The sequence below is a fragment of the Lithobates pipiens genome, unplaced genomic scaffold (genome assembly GCF_037356315.1).
Source record: "Lithobates pipiens isolate NorthernLeopardFrog02 unplaced genomic scaffold, aLitPip1_a1.2 Scaffold_8, whole genome shotgun sequence".
In the NCBI taxonomy this organism is placed as follows: Eukaryota; Metazoa; Chordata; class Amphibia; order Anura; family Ranidae; genus Lithobates; species Lithobates pipiens.
The window spans coordinates 691,173,381-691,195,426 of record NW_027507903.1 but is presented as its reverse complement, the minus strand read 5'-3'; the positions used below and the strand labels follow the sequence as shown (position 1 = coordinate 691,195,426).

The 22,046-nt window shown below is 50.8% G+C and overlaps 1 protein-coding gene across 1 annotated transcript in view; it reads right to left on the bottom strand.

Annotated features, from left to right (window-relative positions):
* Nucleotides 1-11,574: 11,574 nt before the first annotated feature.
* LOC143962551 (C-type lectin domain family 10 member A-like) overlaps nucleotides 11,575-22,046 on the bottom strand; it is a 45,698-nt gene continuing 35,226 nt past the window's right edge. The window contains exons 6-8 of the mRNA XM_077471818.1: nucleotides 14,921-15,084; nucleotides 13,716-13,822; nucleotides 11,575-12,149 (exon numbers count right to left, since the gene is read on the bottom strand). Of these exons, the coding sequence (XP_077327944.1) occupies nucleotides 12,005-12,149; nucleotides 13,716-13,822; nucleotides 14,921-15,084 (416 nt within the window). The 3' untranslated portion in view covers nucleotides 11,575-12,004. The remainder of the gene's footprint in view (nucleotides 12,150-13,715; nucleotides 13,823-14,920; nucleotides 15,085-22,046) is intronic.

Genomic DNA, 22,046 nt, shown 5'->3' with positions numbered 1-22,046 from the left:
CACACAGCTTGCAGGTCTCCAGTAAGACCCGGACACAGGATTGGAGGCTGCTTACCACCCAAATCTCTAAAGTCTCCAAGCTCCAGACCCTGATCCAGGATTAAAAAACCCCAGAGAAAACAGAAACCCCAGACACAACACACTGGAGCCCCACACTATGCATAAGTGCAAACCCTGTGTCGCTTTTCCCTGTACTCACACAGTGGCAGGGCCTAGCACTATATATATGTGGGGAGGTGAAGCATGGTGGGCAGCAGTAAACCTGCCCCTACACTACACAATCCTGAAATGCATGTCAAACTAGGGAGCCAGGGTCTTAAATCGATTCTACCTGACCCAAGATGGCTGCCAGAGTCACATAGTTTGGGGCCCCAGGAAACCATACAGGAACCACGTTCCTCTTGACGTTCTCTCCCCTTGCAATGCCGCTGTGGTTGAGCACCACCCGCAGTGGAGAAAGTAGGCGGCACCTGCCTAAATACTACACATCAGGGATATGCAATTAGTGGACCTCCAGCTGTTGCAGAACTACAAGTCTCATGAGGCATAGCGAGACTCTGACAGCCACCAGGATGACCCCCAGAGGCAGAGGCATGATGGGACTTGTAGTTTTGTAACAACTGGAGGTCAGCTAATTGCATATCCCTGATCTATATACTATATACATATATTTTGTGTTGGTTTTGGGGATTAGTCTTTTAGGGTTTATCATTTTTGGGGTGATATATTGCTTTTTATTTTTTGGGTTTGCTCAAATCACAGCATGCGCTTGCTGTTGAACTGTTCGGGAAGCTGTGCGTGCACCAAAAGCAATGCACATTCAGTGGGAGTAACAGTGCCCCATCATTGGTGTCAGTGGGGGGAATAGTGCCCCATCATTGGTGTCAGTGGGGAGGAATAGTGCCCCATCATTGGTGCATGTGGGAGGAATAGCGCCCCATTATTGGTGTCAGTGGGGGGAATAGTGCCCCATCATTGGTATCAGTGGGAGGAATAGTGCCCCATCATTGATGTCGGTGGGAGGAATAGTGCCCCATCATTGGTGTCAGTGGGAGGAATAGTGTCCCATCATTGGTATCAGTAGGAGGAATAGTGCCCCATCATTGATGTCGGTGGGAGGAATAGTGCCCCATCATTGGTGTCAGTGGGAGGAATAGTGTCCCATCATTGGTATCAGTAGGAGGAATAGTGCCCCATCATTGGTGTCAGTGGGAGGAATAGTGCCCCATCATTGGTGTCAGTGGGAGGAATAGTGCCCCATCATTGGTATCAGTGGGAGGAAATAGTGCCCCATCATTGGTGTCAGTGGGAGGAATAGTGTCCCATCATTGGTATCAGTAGGAGGAATAGTGCCCCATCATTGGTGTCACTGGGAGGAATAGTGCCCCATCATTGGTGTCAGTGGGAGGAATAGTGTCCCATCATTGTTGTCAGTGGGAGGAATAGTGCCCCATCATTGGTATCAGTGGGAGGAATAGTGTCCCATCATTGGTATCAGTGGGAGGAATAGTGTCCCATCATTGGTATCAGTGGGAGGAATAGTGCCCCATCATTGGTGTCAGTGGGAGGAATAGTGCCCCATCATTGGTATCAGTGGGAGGAATAGTGTCCCATCATTGGTATCAGTGGGAGGAATAGCGTCCCATCATTGTTGTCACTGGGAGGAATAGTGCCCCATCATTGGTATCAGTGGGAGGAATAGTGCCCCATCATTGGTATCAGTGGGGGGAATAGTGTCCCATCATTGTTGTCACTGGGAGGAATAGTGCCCCATCATTGGTATCAGTGGGAGGAATAGTGCCCCATCATTGGTGTCAGTGGGAGGAATAGTGTCCCATCATTGGTATCAGTGGGGGAATAGTGCCCCATCATTGGTATCAGTGGGGGGAATAGTGTCCCATCATTGGTGTCAGTGGGAGGAATAGTGCCCCATCATTGGTATCAGTGGGAGGAATAGTGCCCCATCATTGGTATCAGTGGGGGGAATAGTGCCCCATCATTGGTATCAGTGGGAGGAATAGTGCCCCATCATTGGTATCAGTGGGAGGAATAGTGCCCCATCATTGGTATCAGTGGGAGGAATAGTGTCCCATCATTGGTGTCAGTGGGAGAAATAGTGCCCCATCATTGGTGTCAGTGGGGGGAATAGTGTCCCATCATTGGTGTCAGTGGGAGGAATAGTGCCCCATCATTGGTGTCAGTGGGAGGAATAGTGCCCCATCATTGGTATCAGTGGGAGGAATAGTGCCCCATCATTGGTATCAGTGGGAGGAATAGTGCCCCATCATTGGTATCAGTGGGAGGAATAGTGCCCCATCATTGGTATCAGTGGGAGAAATAGTGCCCCATCATTGGTATCAGTGGGAGGAATAGTGCCCCATCATTGGTGTCAGTGGGAGGAATAGTGCCCCATCATTGGTATCAGTGGGAGGAATAGTGCCCCATCATTGGTGTCAGTGGGAGGAATAGTGCCCCATCATTGGTGTCAGTGGGAGGAATAGTGCCCCATCATTGGTGTCAGTGGGAGGAATAGTGCCCCATCAATGGTGTCAGTGGGAGGAATAGTGCCCCATCATTGGTATCAGTGGGAGGAATAGTGCCCCATCATTGGTGTCACTGGGAGGTATAGTGCCCCATCATTGGTGTCACTGGGAGGTATAGTGCCCCATCATTGGTGTCACTGGGAGGTATAGTGCCCCATTGTTGATCTCAGTTGGAAGAATAGTGCTGATTTGTTGGTGTCAGTAGGAGGAATAGTACCCAATAGTTGGTGTCAAGCGAAGGCATAATGCCCCATGACTGGTGTCAGTTTGAGGAACAGTGTCCCTCTGTTGGTGTCAGTGGAAAGAATGGTGCCCAAGGGCCAGAACAAAACAAATGATAGTTCACATCTGGTCCAGGGGCCACAGTTTGGAGACCACTGATCTACACTATAAGGGCTCTCTTACCTCTCTCCTTTCTTTTTTAGGGACACCCCGAGCTGCCACAACGAGCGCTGGCCAGCCCCTCGCAGACTGAACCAATCAGAACCTTGCGGAGCACCACTTGCCATATCTCAGCCTCCAATCAGAGCACCTACCTCTTGGAAAAGGTTTCCTCTCTTGAGGAAGGCCGGACACTCAGATATGGACACAATGACCTTTATTCTTCTGCAGTACAAAGTATTTATACAAATCGGTGTTGTGTGAATCTCATGGACCGTTCACTCTACGTCATTCCATATTTCTCTCAGAGAATAACAACAAAGTAATGATTTCTGATTGGTTGCTGTAGGTTTCTGTAATTATTGAAATATCTGGAAGGAGTCTCTACATATCGGGGGTCCTCCTATCTCCATAGAGATTTGTGACCCCTGGGAAGTTGCTGCAATCATTATGGTGGTGAATGGTTTGTGAGTTCTATAGAACGGAGTTGGTTTGTTCTGGTAGTTTGACCTTCTGGGCCCAAAAGTTTTATGAACCCCGGGACTGCGGATATCGGATAGTTAGACTGGGAGGGTTTGGGTTGGGGGTTTGGAAAAAGTGCCAACAGACCAAATCGAAATATCACCCTTGATAGGCTTCTAATTAGGACTGATGTGTCTACTGGGCCTCCCCTGAAATAAGCCTCCACTGGTACTGACTCTGGCGTGTATACTGGGCCTCCCCTGAGATAAACCTCCAATGGTACTGACTCTGGTGTGTATGCTGGGCCTCCCCTGAGATAAACCTCCAATGGTACTGACTCTGGTGTGTATACTGGGCCTCCCCTGAGATAAACCTCCACTGGTACTGACTCTGGTGTGTATACTGGGCCTCCCCTGAGATAAACCTCCCCTGGTACTGACTCTGGTGTGTATACTGGGCCTCCCCAGAAATAAACCTCCACTGGTACTGACTCTGGTGTGTATACTGGGCCTCCCCAGAAATAAACCTCCACTGGTACTGACTCTGGTGTGTATACTGGGCCTCCCCAGAAATAAACCTCCAATGGTACTGACTCTGGCGTGTATACTGGGCCTCCCCTGAGATAAACCTCCAATGGTACTGACTCTGGTGTGTATACTGGGCCTCCCCTGAGATAAACCTCCAATGGTACTGACTCTGGCGTGTATACTGGGCCTCCCCTGAGATAAACCTCCAATGGTACTGACTCTGGCGTGTATACTGGGCCTCCCCTGAGATAAACCTCCCCTGGTACTGACTCTGGTGTGTATACTGGGCCTCCCCAGAAATAAACCTCCACTGGTACTGACTCTGGCGTGTATACTGGGCCTCCCCTGAGATAAACCTCCAATGGTACTGACTCTGGCGTGTATACTGGGCCTCCCCTGAGATAAACCTCCACTGGTACTGACTCTGGTGTGTATACTGGGCCTCCCCAGAAATAAACCTCCAATGGTACTGACTCTGGTGTGTATACTGGGCCTCCCCAGAAATAAACCTCCACTGGTACTGACTCTGGTGTGTATACTGGGCCTCCCCAGAAATAAACCTCCACTGGTACTGACTCTGGTGTGTATACTGGGCCTCCCCAGAAATAAACCTCCACTGGTACTGACTCTGGTGTGTATACTGGGCCTCCCCTGAAATAAGCCTCCACTGGGACAGTCTATAGTGTGTATACTGGGCCTCCCCAGAAATAAACCTCCCCTGGTACTGACTCTGGTGTGTATACTGGGCCTCCCCAGAAATAAACCTCCACTGGTACTGACTCTGGTGTGTATACTGGGCCTCCCCAGAAATAAACCTCCACTGGTACTGACTCTGGTGTGTATACTGGGCCTCCCCTGAAATAAGCCTCCACTGGGACAGTCTATAGTGTGTATACTGGGCCTCCCCAGAAATAAACCTCCACTGGTACTGACTCTGGCGTGTATACTGGGCCTCCCCTGAGATAAACCTCCAATGGTACTGACTCTGGCGTGTATACTGGGCCTCCCCTGAGATAAACCTCCACTGGTACTGACTCTGGTGTGTATACTGGGCCTCCCCAGAAATAAACCTCCAATGGTACTGACTCTGGTGTGTATACTGGGCCTCCCCTGAAATAAGCCTCCACTGGGACAGTCTATAGTGTGTATACTGGGCCTCCCCAGAAATAAACCTCCCCTGGTACTGACTCTGGTGTGTATACTGGGCCTCCCCAGAAATAAACCTCCACTGGTACTGACTCTGGTGTGTATACTGGGCCTCCCCAGAAATAAACCTCCACTGGTACTGACTCTGGTGTGTATACTGGGCCTCCCCAGAAATAAACCTCCACTGGTACTGACTCTGGTGTGTATACTGGGCCTCCCCAGAAATAAACCTCCACTGGTACTGACTCTGGTGTGTATACTGGGCCTCCCCAGAAATAAACCTCCACTGGTACTTCTCTGGTGCGTATACTGGGCCTCCCCAGAAATAAACCTCCACTGGTACTGACTCTGGTGTGTATACTGGGCCTCCCCTGAAATAAGCCTCTACTGGGACTGACTCTGGTGTGTATACTGGGCCTCCCCAGAAATAAACCTCCAATGGTACTTACTCTGGTGTGTATACTGGGCCTCCCCAGAAATAAACCTCCCCTGGTACTGACTCTGGTGTGTATACTGGGCCTCCCCAGAAATAAACCTCCACTGGTACTGACTCTGGTGTGTATACTGGGCCTCCCCAGAAATAAACCTCCACTGGTACTGACTCTGGTGTGTATATTGGGCCTCCCCAGAAATAAACCTCCCCTGGTACTGACTCTGGTGTGTATACTGGGCCTCCCCAGAAATAAAGCTCCCCTGGTACTGACTCTGGTGTGTATACTGGGCCTCCCCAGAAATAAATCTCCACTGGTACTGACTCTGGTGTGTATACTGGGCCTCCCCAGAAATAAACCTCCCCTGGTACTGACTCTGGTGTGTATACTGGGCCTCCCCAGAAATAAACCTCCCCTGGTACTGACTCTGGTGTGTATACTGGGCCTCCCCAGAAATAAACCTCCACTGGTACTGACTCTGGTGTGTGCACTGGGCCTCCCCTGAAGTAAGCCACCATTGGAGCGGTCTCTGGTGTGTGTACTGAGCCTCCTCTGAAATAAGCCTCCACTGGAACTGTATCAGGTGGGTTTTTGGCCCTCCTATGACATAGGTCTCCACTGGCACTGTCCGTGGTGGGTTTCCTTGCCCTCCTCTGACATAGACATCCACTGGCACTGTCCGTGGTGGGTTTCATTGCCCTCTTCTGACATAGACTTCCACTGGGACTGTCTCTGGTGGGTTTCCTGGCCCTCCTCTGACATAGGCCTCCACTTGCACTGTCCGCGGTGGGGTTTCCTTGCCCTGTTCTGAAATAGGCCTCCACTTGGACTGTCTCTGGTGGGTTTCCTGGCCCTCCTCTGATATAAGCCTCTACTGAAACTGTCTCTGGTGGGTTTCCTGGCCTTCCTCTGATATAAGCCTCTACTGAAACCATCTCTGGTGGGTTTCCTGGACCTCCTCTCACTTAGGCCTCCACTGGGACTGTATCTGGCGGGTTTTTGGCCCTCCTCTGACATAGAACTCCACTGGGACTGCCTCTGGTAGGTTTTCTGGCCCTCCTCTGACATAGAACTCCACTGGCACTGTCCGTGGCGGGTTTTCTGGCCCTCCTCTGACATAGTCCTGCACTGGGACTGTCTCTGATGGGTGTTCTGGCCCTCTTCTGACATAAGCTTCTACTGGAACTGTCTCTGGTGGGTTTCCTGGGCCTCCTCTGATATAACCTTCCGTTGTGGCTATCTCTTATGTGTGCATGGGCTTCCTCCATGATAAGTCTCCATTGAGACTGTCTCTGTTGTGTGCACTGAGCCTACTCTAAAGGAAGCCTCCACTGGGGTTGTGTTTCCTGGCCCTCCTCTGACTTAAGCCTCCACTGGGACTGTCTCTGGTGGGTTTCCTGGCCCTCCTCTGACATAGTCCTCCACTGGGACTGTCTCTGGTGGGTTTTCTGGCCCTCCTCTGACATAGTCCTCCACTGGGACTGTCTCTGGTGGGTTTCCTGGCCCTCCTCTGACATAGTCCTCCACTGGGACTGTCTCTGGTGGGTTTCCTGGCCCTCCTCTGACATAGTCCTCCACTGGGACTGTCTCTGGTGGGTTTCCTGGCCCTCCTCTGACTTAAGCCTCCACTGGGACTGTCTCTGGTGGGTTTTCTGGCCCTCCTCTGACATAGTCCTCCACTGGGACTGTCTCTGGTGGGTTTTCTGGCCCTCCTCTGACATAAGCTTCTACTGGAACTGTCTCTGGTGGGTTTCCTGGGCCTCCTCTGATATAACCTTACGTTGTGGCTATCTCTTATGTGTGCATGGGCTTCCTCCATGATAAGTCTCCATTGAGACTGTCTCTGTTGTGTGCACTGAGCCTACTCTAAAGGAAGCCTCCACTGGGGTTGTGTTTCCTGGCCCTCCTCTGACTTAAGCCTCCACTGGGACTGTCTCTGGTGGGTTTCCTGGCCCTCCTCTGACATAGTCCTCCACTGGGACTGTCTCTGGTGGGTTTCCTGGCCCTCCTCTGACTTAAGCCTCCACTGGGACTGTCTCTGGTGGGTTTTCTGGCCCTCCTCTGACATAGTCCTCCACTGGGACTGTCTCTGGTGGGTTTTCTGGCCCTCCTCTGACATAAGCTTCTACTGGAACTGTCTCTGGTGGGTTTCCTGGGCCTCCTCTGATATAACCTTCCATTGTGGCTATTTCTGATGTGTGCATGGGCTTCCTCCGTGATAAGTCTCCATTGAGACTGTCCCTGTTGTGTGCACTGAGCCTACTCTAAAGGAAGCCTCCACTGGGGTTGTCTCTGGTGGGTTTCCTGGGCCTCCTCTAATATAACCTTCCATTTTGGCTATTTCTGATGTGTACATGGGCATCCTCCATGATAAGTCTCCATTGAGACTCTAAAGGAAGCCTCCACTGGGGTTGTCTCTGGAGGGTTTCCTGACTCTCCTCTGACCTTTAACATTTAGTTAGATGCAAAAGATTTTCCTTGGTACATTTCCCATTGTGTTTACAGGTAGGAATGAAAATGGAAAATGATGATAGAAGATGGGGACCCCCCGAGCTATAGTCTTGCCTAGAAACATTCTCAATCTTTATTATAACTTTAATACCTTTAATGCGACTGCCCTCCACAAAACGATCTGTTGAATTGTAAACTCACTGGCCAGTAATCACACTTAAACTCCAGGGTTGGAGGGGCAGTTTAGAAGATGGGTAGGGGGTGGACAAGGGAGGCTGTGTACTGGCGGGAATGGATGGAAGAAAAGGGAAGGGGGACAAAGTTCATAGGGCAGAATGGGGGAGGAAGTAGAGTGAGGGCTGGAAACGGAAGTGGGATTGAGTTGTGGATGGAGAGGAGGGTAGACAAGGGAGGATGTCAGAGTGGGAGAAGGGGAATAGGGTTGAGCTGTGGATGCGGAGAAGGGAGTGGTGGAGTGGTAGGAAGATATGGAAGGATAGGGGAGGGTAACCAAGGTCAGAGGGGCAGAGTGTGAGAAGGAATGGAGTGGGGTAGTAAGAAGAGCGAGATTGAGTTGGGGATAAAGAGGAGAGTGGAGAAGGGTTGGGTGGAGTGGTAGGTACAGAAGAATGGATAAGGTAGGGTGATCAAGGACAAAGTAGAAAAGAGTGTGGGCTGGAAAAGAGTGTGGAAATTAGTTGTGGATGGAGAGTGGAGAAGGGTACGGTGGAGTGGTAGGTAGAGATGGATGGATAGGGAAGGGCGACTAAAGGTCAGGGGGATAGAGTGGGAGAGGAAATATAGTGGGAACTGCAAAGAAAATTGGGATTAATTTGAAAATGGAGAGGAGGGTGGAGAAGGGTTGGGTGGAGTAGTAGGGAATGGACAGGGCCGGGACAAAGGGTGGTCAGGAGGGGCGGCTGCCCTGGGCACTGTGGTATCATGTCAGGTTTGGGACACCAAAAGGAGATTGGCAGGAGAGTATTTGTGTTGGGATGGTGGTTTGGGAGAGGGGCAGGAGGTATGAATTGCTCTAGGAGAGGAAATTTGGGGAGGCGTGCTAGGAGAGGTGATTGGGGTGGGGGGAATTTGTGTTGAGAGGGGAGATAGGGGAAGGAGATCACAATTTGGCATGTTTGCCCTGGGCTCTAGATTACCTTGTCCCAGTACTGTGTATGAAGGAATGGATAGTGGATGGTGATGAAGGTCAGAGCAGTAGAGTGGTAGAGAAAATAGAGTGGGGGCTGTAAAGGAGAGTGGGATTGAGTGGGGGATGGAGAGGAAGGTGAATAAGGGTGGGGTAGAGTTGTAGGTACAGATAAATGGATAGGGGGGTGACCAAGGTCAGAGGGGTAGAGTGGGAGAGAAAATAGAGTGGGGGCTGTAAAGGAGAGTGGGATTGAGTGGGGGATGGAGAGGAAGGTGAATAAGGGTGGGGTAGAGTTGTAGGTACAGATAAATGGATAGGGGGGTGACCAAGGTCAGAGGGGTAGAGTGGGAGAGAAAATAGAGTGGGGGCTGTAAAGGAGAGTGGGATTGAGTTGGAGATGAAGAGGAAGGTGGGGAAGGGTGGGGAGGGATGGAGTGGTAGGTATGGATGGGTGGATAGGGGAGGGCAACCAAAGTTATAGGGGTAGAGTGGGAGAGAAAATAGAGTGGGTGTTGAAAAGGAGAGTGGGATTAAGTTGGGGATGGAGAGAAGGGTGGGGTGGAGTGGTAGGTACAGATAAATGGATATGGAAGGGTGACCAAGGTCAGAGGGGTAAAGTGGAAGATAAAATAGAGCGGGAGCTGGAAAGAAGAGTGGGATTGAGTTGGGGATGAAGAGGAAGGTGGGGAAGGGTGGGGAGGGATGGAGTGGTAGGTACGGATGGGTGGATAGGGGAGGACAACCAAGGTCAGAGGGGTAGAGTGGGAGAGAAAATCGAGCGGGGGCTGGAAAGAAGAGTGGGATTGAGTTGGGAATGGAGAGGAAGGTGAGGGTGGGGTAGAGTTGTAGGTACAGATAAATGGATAGGGGGGTGACCAAGGTCAGAGTGGGAGAGAAAATAGAGCAGGGGCTGGAAAGAAGAGTGGGATTGAGTTGGGGATGAAGAGGAAGGTGGAGAAGGGTGGGGAGGGATGGAGTGGAAGGTACGGATGGGTGGATAGGGGAGGACAACCAAGGTCAGAGGGGTGGATTGGGAGAGAAAATAGAGTGGGGGCTGGAAAGAAGAGTGGGATTGAGTTGGGGATGAAGAGGAAGGTGGGGAGAGATGGAGTGGTAGGTACGGATGGATAAGGGAGGGCAACCAAAGTTATAGGGGTAGAGTGGGAGAGAAAATAGAGTGAGTGTTGAAAAGGAGAGTGGGATTAAGTTGGGGATGGAGAGAAGGGGAGAGAAGGGTGCAGAAGGGTGGGGTGGAGTGGTAGGTACAGATAAATGGATATGGGAGGGTGACCAAGGTCAGAGGGGTAGAGTGGGAGATAAAATAGAGCGGGGGGCTGGAAAGAAGAGTGGGATTGAGTTGGGGATGAAGAAGAAGGTGGAGAAGGGTGGGGAGGGATGGAGTGGTAGAGAAAATCGAGTGGGGGCTGGAAAGGAGAGTGGGATTAAGTTGGGGATGAAGAGGAAGGTGGAGAAGGGTGGGGTGGATGGAGTGGTAGGTACGGATGGGTGGATAGGGGAGGACAACCAAGGTCAGAGGGGTAGAGTGGGAGAGAAAATCGAGCGGGGGCTGGAAAGAAGAGTGGGATTGAGTTGGGGATGAAGAGGAAGGTGGAGAAGGGTGGGGAGGGATGGAGTGGTAGGTACGGATGGGTGGATAGGGGAGGACAACCAAGGTCAGAGGGGTAGAGTGGGAGAGAAAATCGAGCGGGGGCTGGAAAGAAGAGTGGGATTGAGTTGGGGATGGAGAGAAGGGTGGAGAAGGGAGGAAGTGCAGTGGTAGGAAAGGGTGACCAAGGTCAGAGGAGTAGAATGGAAGAAGGAATAGAGTGGGGTGGAAAGGAGAGTGGGATTTAATGAGGGACGGAGAGCAGACTGGAGAAGGGTGGGGTGGAATGGTACGTAGGAAAGGATAGGAGAGGGTGAATAAGGTCAGAAGGATAAAGTGGGAGAGAAAATAGAATGGGGACTGGAAAGAGAATGTAGGATTGAGGTGGGATGGAGAGAAGGGCGGGGGAAAGGTGGGGTGGAGTCAGAAAAGGGGCAGAGAGGAGAGGGTATGGGCTGTGCTAAATTGTGAGGGGGAATTGTCAATCAGGACTCGTCATTTCTGTGACTGAAGTATAATGTTGGAGTTTGGAGTCAGATGTCAGCCCTAGAAGGGGTAATTGGCTATAATTTAATGGCGGTAAAACTTTGTGCCAATCTTACAGCCCCAGAAATGACCTGGCCAGATCTAGGAAGCTGCGGGTAAAGACTGCGGCCCGGGTCTCATCGCAATCCGTCTGGGTGGTAGACGACCCGCCACACCAATGCGCCCCTCTAATGGTACAAAGTCTTGCAGACCTGAGAAGCTTTGAAGTTTACATTTACGGACACAGACCAGCGTCAGAAGGCGCGGATCCTTACCAGACTCCACCCGTCATGTTTTTGGTGAAAGGTCTGATCGGCGGTGCTTCGGGGAACATATCATCACCACCACCATGTTCTCTGAAGAACTGCAGGTACTTTATTTGACTTTACTGGTGATTTTACAGTGACCACACACATGGGTACGACTGGAGACATTATCCCACCAAAGAGATTGAGGGGACCAAGCCTGAGGAACGTGTCCCTGAGTATACGGGTATACGGGTATACAGGTATACAGGCCAAGCAATGCCAATATCTGGAAGGAAATACATGGTTTCCAGACAACAGAAAGATTCTCAGAACCTCTTGTGTTTGATTGGCTGTCTTAGGTGAGGAGGCAGAAGAATTCTATGAAGATTGGAGTTCCGGGTTTGTGGACCTTCTCAGATCATCTACTTCTGGGTGAAGCCCAAGTCCAGAATCCATTGTGTCCAGTTAGTGGCTCTTCATCACATCAGTGCGGGGGAGGAACGACGATGAGCAGATGGAGCTTCTCGAAGCCGGTCACGATATTTTCTTCTCACAGATAAACGAGAAGAGGAGAGTACAGTGAATGTCGGCCCAACCGTCTTCTATCAGCTGAGCGCAATCTTCGGAACCCTGCAGACCATGGCCAAGCCAGTTATCGGGCTGACCTTCCAACCAGAACCTGCGGGAGAAGAGGAGACATCGGTGACTAAGCTTCTGCTGATACTGACCTGGACTCACTCACCCCTTCACATTTTCTAATGCCCCCGTTGGATAGTCACAGGAGGTTCTGCCCCCCGTTGGATAGTCACAGGAGGTTCTTCCCCCGTTGGAGAGTCACAGGAGGTTCTGCCCCCGTTGGATAGTCACAGGAGGTTCTGCCCCCCGTTGGATAGTCACAGGAGGTTCTGCCCCCGTTGGATAGTCACAGGAGGTTCTGCCCCCGTTGGAGAGTCACAGGAGGTTCTGCCCCCGTTGGATAGTCACAGGAGGTTCTGCCCCCCGTTGGAGAGTCACATGAGGTTCTGCCCCCGTTGGATAGTCACAGGAGGTTCTGCCCCCGTTGGATAGTCACAGGAGGTTCTGCCCCCGTTGGAGAGTCACAGGAGGTTCTGCCCCCGTTGGATAGTCACAGGAGGTTCTGCCCCCGTTGGAGAGTCACAGGAGGTTCTTGCCCCGTTGGAGAGTCACAGGAGGTTCTGCCCCCCGTTGGATAGTCACAGGAGGTTCTGCCCCCCGTTGGAGAGTCACAGGAGGTTCTGCCCCTGTTGGATAGTCACAGGAGGTTCTGCCCCCATTGGATAGTCACAGGAGGTTCTGCCCCCGTTGGATAGTCACAGGAGGTTCCTCTAAGTTTCTCTGCATAGGCCTCCCACTCCGGGGTGACAAGGACACCACCCAGTACATGAGATATATAACGTCAGAAGATAAAACGTTCTATCATCGAACTTCATAGGTTATGGGTGTGTCAGTTCTCACTGATAAGGGATGGGGGGGAAGGGATCGTATCCCTGGAATTACGGTCAGGAAAGGGGAGCGGTTGGGTGTTGAGGAGGTGGAGGTCAGTAGGACGAGGGTTATGGGTGTGTCAGTTCTCACTGATAAGGGATGGGGGGGAAGGGATGGTATCCCTGGAATTATGATCAGGAAAGGGGAGCGGTTGGGTGTTGAGGAGGTGGAGGTCAGTAGGACGAGGGTTATGGGTGTGTCAGTTCTCACTGATAAGGGATGGGGGGGAAGGGATGGTATCCCTGTAATTATGGTCAGGAAAGGGGAGCGGTTGGGTGTTGAGGAGGTGGAGGCCAGTAGGACGAGGGTTATGGGGGTGCTTCTCACCTGTGGGCACCATTTTCTCAGGTCCCTAGGATGGGATAGGGTGGGGAAGACAAAGGCCTCAATGTGAGGAATACAGGTATAAAGTCTTTATATATGACCCAACCGGCCATATATTCCTCTAGGCCGCCCCCGTCTATGGCTACAAGTTGTTCCCCATCACCTTATTTTATGGGCATTCCCCTCCAAACATGAAGGCAGACGCCCATCGCTTGCCGACAGCGCCAGATATTATACCATGTGACCCAGTCCCCGGGCCGTACACCAGGATCTCTTCTACCTCCGGACATTAGATCGGGGCGTGGTGTGAAGGAAGCGACATCGTCCTTCACAGGTTTCTTCCCACAGACACAACACAAGGAGACATTCCCCGGCACTGGGGCTCCTGGGGGCCCAAGACATTCAGATGTCTTACTTTGGATTCTCTTCATATGAAGTTCCGTCCACCCATTTCCAAGACCCCTTCTCTGAAGAAAGACCGATCCACGCGACCGACGAGTATATAATGGACTGCACGAATTTCTGTTATAAAGAACAGAATTTGTTATAATGTAATATGTTGTAATTTACATACTCCTGACCACTATACCCTGTGCTGTACATTACATACTCCTGACCACTCTACTATGTGCTGTACATTACATACTCCTGATCACTGTACCCTGTGCTGTATGTTACATACTTATGACCATTGCACTCTGTAAGCTGCTTTGTAAGTAGCATGTTTCTGATGCCTGCATTCTGTACACTATACTGCACATTACATACTCCTGTCCTCTGCACTCTGTATGCAGTGTTGTACATTACATACTTCTGCCCACTACGGTGTTTTATGTTGTACATTGCACCTGACCCCTGCACTCTGAATCCTACACTATACTGCACATTACATACTCCTGTCCACTGCATTCTGTATGCTTTGTTGTACATTACATAGTCCTGACCACTGCACTCAGTGCTCTGTGTTGTACATTACATAGACCTAGCCATAGAACTCTATATGCTATGTTGTAAATTACATATACCTTTACTCTTGCACTCTGTACTCTGCGCTGTACATTGCACACTCCTAACCACTGTACTCTGTGCTGTACATGACATACTCCTGACTACTGTACTCTATACTCTGCGCTGTACATTATATACTTCTGACCACTGCACCCTGTACTATGTATTGTACATTACATACTTCTGAATACTGCACTCTGTGCTGTACATTACATACTTCTGACCACCTCACCATGTGCTGTACATTACAAACTCCTGACTACTGCACATTATATACTCCTGACCACTGCACATTATATACTCCTGACCACTGCACTCTGTACTCTGTCCTGTACATTTTATACTCCTGACCACTGCACTCTGTACTCTGTGCTGTACATTAAATACTCCTGACCATTGCACTCTGTGCTGTTTATTATATACTCCTGACCACTGATGCTGGAGTTCATATTCAATCCCTTCCCTTCCTATCCTGTCCTCTGTGTGTGGGAAGGGGGTTCAGTGAGCCCCCCCCCCCCCCGGGGACCCCAAACTGGTAAGTTCTGATTGGCTGAGTAGGTGGGTGATTATTGCCGTCTTTATATCTATAAGTTGCCCCCGTCCCACCCTTACCATCTCCTCCTCGCTGGTGATGACCACCAGGTGACTCCTCCGGTGCTCACACTCCTTCTTGGCAAACTTCCACTGCTGGGGCACCCAGGATAAGTAATAGCAGCTCCCGTTCTTCTCCTCCCATCCGGTCCCACACAATGATGGGGGGTGTAGTTCTGATGACCCTGTGCGGGGGGGGGGGGGGGGGTAAGTAGACATGGAGAGGAGATAGAGGAAGAGGAATGAAGATAGAGAAGAAACAACCAATGAAGAGTCTGTGAAGGTTCCGACTGATCACTACTACTAAAACTACAACTACTACCGGTAATTCATCATCCACTTCATAACCACCATCATCATCACCAGAGGGTTCTCCCCCCTTCATCACCAGCACTGCACCAAATCAACTGGTAATTGTGCGACACGGAACTCTGATTACATTTATATCATTTCCCCACAAATAGAGGGGTATTTATTATAGAAACGAAAAAAAATGTCAAAAATGTCGAAAAAAAAACAGTTTTTTTTCTTTGTTTCTGTTTTGAAATGTAGCAAATAAATAATAAATAATAAATAATAAATAATATTTCTTCATGAATTTCATTGGTGAAAATTCCCCAAATCAGTGTATATTATTTATTATGTAGGGAGGTTATAGAGACCACAAACCACGGGATCCACATCTGATAATCCACCAATCCCGACCACTACTGACCACTACTGACCGATACTGACCACTACTGACCGATACTGACCGCTACTGCCCACTACTGACCACTACTGACCGATACTGACCGCTACTGACCGCTACTGACCGCTACTGACCGCTACTGACCGCTACTGACCACTACTGACCGCTACTGACCGCTACTGACCGCTACTGACCGCTACTGACCACTACTGACCGCTACTGACCGCTACTGACCACTACTGACCGCTACTGACCGCTACTGACCGCTACTGACCGCTACTGACCACTACTGACCGCTACTGACCGCTACTGCCCACTACTGACCGCTACTGACCGCTACTGACCGCTACTGACCGCTACTGCCCACTACTGACCGCTACTGACCGCTACTGACCGCTACTGACCGCTACTGCCCACTACTGACTACTACTGACCACTACTGACCGCTACTGACCGCTACTGACCGCTACTGACCACTACTGACCGCTACTGACCGCTACTGACCACTACCGACCGCTACCGACCGCTACCGACCGCGACCACTACTGATCGCTACTGACCACTACCAACCACTACCGACCGCTACCGACCGCGACCACTACTGACCGCTAGGGATGAGCTTCGTGTTCAAGTCGAACGTACATTCGACTTGAACATTGGCTGTTCGTCCGTTCTGCGAAATCCGAACTCTTGGTCCGTTCGCGTCAAAATTCGTGTGGCGCACATGGCCCACAATGCACTGCGATGGCGCAGTGCATTGCTGGTTCATGATTGGCCAAGCATGCACTGTGACCCCGCATGCTTGGCCAATCGCAGCGCCAGCAGCGAGGAGAGCCATGATTGGCCACAGGCATCCTGCCTGTGGCCAATCATAGCTCAGGCTGTGTAGTGCACGCCCCACACTATATAAGGCCGCCTTTGAGGCGGCCTCGTGTAGTGTGTTGGCATCTGAAGCAGTGGGTGTTCTGTGTACCTTCAACACAGTTACACACCAATCGTTTTTGGCTGATTTCCTATCTTGCTGCTGTGTAGTGGTTGTTGTCTGTGCCCTGACTGCAGTATACACCACTATATTCACCTCACCTATATAGCTAGTGATCTAGCTTTAATAATAGAGCTTGCAGTCAGTAGTGTCAGGAGATAGTGCGTGCTGTCTGCGTGCTCTGTACCCAGTACATACCACTATATCCACCTACATAGCTGTTCTCTATTTGAGCCCGATTGTCATCTGCAGGAGTTATTGGAAGTTGTGTGTGCCTCCAGCACAGCACAGTATACATCTGTATATACCCCTTTATCTCTGCTGTTTTCTGGTTATTGTCTGCGTGCCCTGACCGCAGTATACACCGTGATATTCACCAGTGCCTAAGGCCCAATTTTTCTGCCCCTGTTTAACAGGGACATGTAATTACAATTCTTGATATAATATTTCACAGGAGGGCCCCTTCCTGTGCCCACCCAGAGTAACGGTGAGGACTTATAGTGTTGTGGCACCAGCACCACAACCACCAAAGGTCAATTTTTCTACCACTGTTCAACAATGGCATGTAATTACAATTCTTGATATAATCGTTCACAGCAGGGCGCTCCAGCGCCCACCAAGAGTCACTTTGAGGGCTTACAATGTCGTGGCAAAACCAACACCTTGTTCCGCCATTTCTGCAGAGCATATAGGGCAGGCCCCTACTTTCAAACATCCAATTTACAAACATCTCCTACTTGCAAACGCAAGGAGACAACAGCAAGTGAGATGAAAAAAGATGGACGACAAAACAAAGTATACAGGGGTGATAACCCTTCCCTATGTTTTCCAAAAAGCTTAAAAATCGTTTTTTTGACTGGAGCTACACTTTAAAAATGTACCAGTTGAAAATTACAAACAGATTCAACTTAACACAACAAACCTGCACAGTCCCTGTCTTGTTTGCACCGCCTGTATACTGCTGTTCTGAGTATATAGGGCCTGGGGGCCACACACATTTCCTTTTTTTAATATGGGTACGGGGTTCCCCTTAATATGTGTACAAGACCCAAATAGGCTGGTAATGGGCAGGGAGGGCTACCCATGCCATTTTTCTGAATGATTTTCAACCATATTGCAGGAACCAGATATAACATTAAAACCGCAAGCAGTTTTCAATGGTGTTATTTCCGTTAAATGTCATTTTGTGCAGGGACTGTTCTAAACACGGGAAACACGTGGCACTTCACAGGCATACTACAGACACCCCCCAGGCACCATATTTAAAGGAATATTTCACTTTTTTTTTTCACTTTAATCGTCATTAAAATCAGTGCTCCCGCCAAAACGGCCGTTTTTAAAAACATTTTAGGCATTGACCCATGTCCCCTGGGGCAGGAGCCAGGTCCCCAAACCCTTTTTAGGACAGTATCTTGCATATTAGCCGTTAAAATTAGCACTTTCCATTTCGAACGTTCGAGTCCCATAGACTTCAATGGGGTTCTAACGTTCGTACGAATTTGGGGTCCGTTCGAAAGTTCTGGTGCGAACCGAACCGGGGGGTGTTCGGCTCATCCCTACTGACCGCTACTGACCGCTACTGTCCACTACTGACCGCCCATCTCATTTCTTCAGGACGGAAAATGCCAGGACAGTACAAATACCCCCAGTACAAATACCCCCCCAATCACCCCCCCCCCCCAGTACAAATACCCCTAAAATCACCCCCTCAGTACAAATACCCCTCAAATCACCCCCCCAGTACAAATCACCCCCCCAGTACAAATACCCCCCAAATCACCCCCAGTACAAATACCCCCAAATCACCCCCAATACAAATACCCCCCCCCCCCCCAAATCACCCCCCCAGTACAAATACCCCCCAAATCACCCCACTGTACAAATACCCCCCAATACAAATACCCCCAAATCACCCCTTTTTGGAAAGTATACAGTCTGAGGTCTTTAATAAGAGGCATGTCCAGTGTTTTTAAAACATAATTTTGTTTTTGTCACAATTTTTCAGAAAATGAAGAAAATAAATCTTTTAACATACTGTCACCAGTGCATTGTATATATATATATACAACATTTTTTGAACACTTTTTATCTTTTTTTTATTTTTTACAATTTTTTTATTTTTTACTTTCATCAGAGTAGTTAATTGCCACCATATTGACACTGTACTACTCTGGGGGGGGGTATTGATTTTCACACTTTGATTGCTGTTACAGTAATGCCACGTACACACGTAGCCGTCTATCCGACGGACTTAGTCTGGCGGACTTCCCGAACGGGCTACTTGCCCACACACGGCACTTTTTCAGCAGACTAATACGGCGGACTTAGTACTATCCGCCCTACTGAACGGACTCGCCCACGCACGCGGAGGAAAGTCCGCTCATTTCGAGCGCGTCTCCAGGTAGGCGGGGCCCGCGAAGGAGACGTCGCTGGCCCCGCCACCTGGTATGGACTTAAAGGGGAACCCCAACGCCAAAAAAAAATTGTCCCCCCCCCAAGTCCACAACAGACCCTTGTCCGAGCACGCTACCCGGCCGGCCAGGAAAGGAAGGGCGAGCGAGCGCCCCCCCCCCCTCCTGAGCCATACCAGGCCGTGTGCCCTCAACCTGGGGGTGCCTTGGGGAAGGGGGGGCCGCGCGCTCCCCCACCCCAAAGCACCTGGTCCCCATGTTGATGAGGACAAGGGCCTCTTCCTGACAACCCTGGCCGTTGGTTGTCGGGGTCTGCAGGCGGGGGGCTTATCGGAATCCGGGAGCCCCCTTTAAAAAGGGGGCCCCCGGATAACCGGCCCCCCACCCTATGTGAATGAGTATGGGGTACAATGTACCCCTACCCATTCACCTGGCCCGGTCTTCTGTCACCGCTGCTGCCTTCCGTTCTTCTTCTTCTTCTTCTCCTTCTTCTCCTGCAGATGTTGACTCGAAGCTCTCTCCGGCCGCAATCCATGGACGCGCTGCGCTGCCACTTATATAGGGACAAGGGGCGGGGTCATAGGTTGATGTCACATGAGTTGATGTCACATGGGTTGATGTCACATGGCGACAGTCCCAGCATCCTCTGGGACTGTGACATCGTAAGGGGGCGGGGTCACCATGTGACATCAACCCATGTGACATCAACCGATGACCCCGCCCCTTGTCCCTATATAAGTCCCCGCACAGTGCGTCCCTGGCATTGCGGCCGGAGAGAACGTCGAGTCAACATCTCGTGGAGAAGAAGAAGAAGAAGAAGAACGGAAGGCGGCAGCGGCGACAGAAGACCTGGCCACCGCCTGTAGAAGAGCTATAAGAAGGCCCGGTGGCCCGGCAGAAGAACCGAAGAGGGGGACAAGACCCCCGAAGTCGGAAAAAGAGGCCGCGGCGAGGAAGAATGCCGGGCTCCTCCGCTAGCAAAAGAGCTACAAGAAGATAGAGGAGAAGTCCGGCGAGAAGACCCCCGAAGATGGAAGACCCCCGGAGCTGTGCAATAAATTATTTTATCTTGTGTGTTGTGTTTTTTTTGTACTTTATTTTACAGGTGAATGGGTAGGGGTACATTGTACCCCATAGTCATTCACATAGGGTGGGGGGCGGTATCCTGGGGCCCCCTTATTAAAGGGGGCTCCCGGATTCCGATAAGCCCCTCGCCCGCAGACCCAGGCAACCAACGGCCAGGGTTGTCGGGAAGAGGCCCTTGTCCTCATCAACATGGGGACAAGGTGCTTTGGGGTGGGGGGGCCGCACGGCCCCCACTTCCCCAAGGCACCCCCATGTTGAGGGCACACGGCCTGGTACGGCTCAGGAGGGGGGGGGGGGGGGGGCGCTCGCTCGCCCCTCCTTTCCTGGCTGGCCAGGTAGCGTGCTCGGACAAGGGTCTTTTATGGACTTGGGGGCGACCCCCACGCCGATTTTTTTCGGCGTTGGGGTTCCCCTTTAAGTCCATACCAGGTGGCGGGGCCAGCGACGTCTCCTTCGCAGGCCCCGTCTACCTGGAGACCCGCTCGAAATGAGCGGACTTTTCTCCGGGCGGGAAAAGTCCGCTCATTTCAAAAGTACGGCGGACTGGCGCACACACGGCCGGATTGTCCGCCGAAATGTGAGTCCGGCGGGAAGATTGGAGTGTAAAACTACTTTCTAAGTCCCCGTACTTTCTGGTCAAAAAAGTATGCCGGAGGCTACACACGGGGGGGGATTGTCTGGCGGACTTGAGTTTGCCGGACTTTTCCACCCGATTGTTTGATCGTGTGTACGCGGCATTATAGTCATAACAGCTGTGATTTACTATTGTGTGCTGTGATTGGCCCACAGCTAATCACATGGTACAGGGTACTGTGATTGGCCCAAGTACCATGTGATAGCTGTTACCATGTGGGCCAATCACAGCATAACTTTAGGAGTCACGGCTCTTATTAATTCGTTCATATCAGCGTTGTAGACATTATATAGCGATCACATGATCCCCCAGCCGCAGGAAGCGGGAGCGGCGTGCTTCACGCCCCTAACCCGGAACCGACTGGTTGACATACATGTGATCCAGCCTGCCCCTCATGAAATGTGCTGGGGGCAGGGAGTGGGTTACATTTTTTTGCCCATTGGGTTAATGTGTTTACTAATTCCAATTATTATGACATTTTATTATATTCTTACATTTCCAATGTTCTAATCTTGACCCACCTACCCCCCATCCACCTACCATCCACATATCTGAATCAGCGACATTTGGGTCTCTTCTCCTCTCCTCCATGTATAGGAATGCTATATGGAGAGACTCAGGTGAGTCCGTGGCACAGCCATGAAGAAGAAGTTCCCCCCATGTGCTGGAAACAGGTATTGATGAAGCAAAGGTCCCCAAGGAACATAGGTGGTCTGTCCTGAAGTCTGTTCAGCTGTCCCAGACGTTCCCTCAGAACTTCTGCAGATGGTTTACAGGTGAAAAGGGACATCATTGTCCCCCATTGTCTCTTCTGGATCTCACCTCAACCCACCTACCTTCTTCATGAATTCTTTATATCTGGATCTAGTGTACCATATCGGAGAGGAGCCGGGGGCTATCAGTGTTCTATGGGGCAGAGCTGATGCTGCTGACAAGGACCACCTTGCTGGTGTATCATAGGGAGTCCATAAAGCCATGGGGTATCTCCCCGGGATAGGGGTACCAGGTCCAAATAATGGCTTCCATCTTTTCTATCAGTGTAAACAGTCTATCAAGTTTTCTCTTGTAACACCTATTGGAGTCCTTCACTTCACCCCTCTCTGCCAGACCCTCCTCTGGCCTCCACTCAGTGTCCTCCACCCCTCTCTGAACATCCCTTCACTGGCCTCCACTCAGTGTCCTCCACTCCTCTCTCCACCAATCCCTCCCCTGGCCTCCACTTAGTGTCCTCCACCCCTCTCTACCAATCCCTCCACTGACCTCCATTCAGTGTCCTCCACCCCTCTCTACCAATCCCTCCACTGACCTCCATTCAGTGTCCTCCACCCCTCTCTACCAATCCC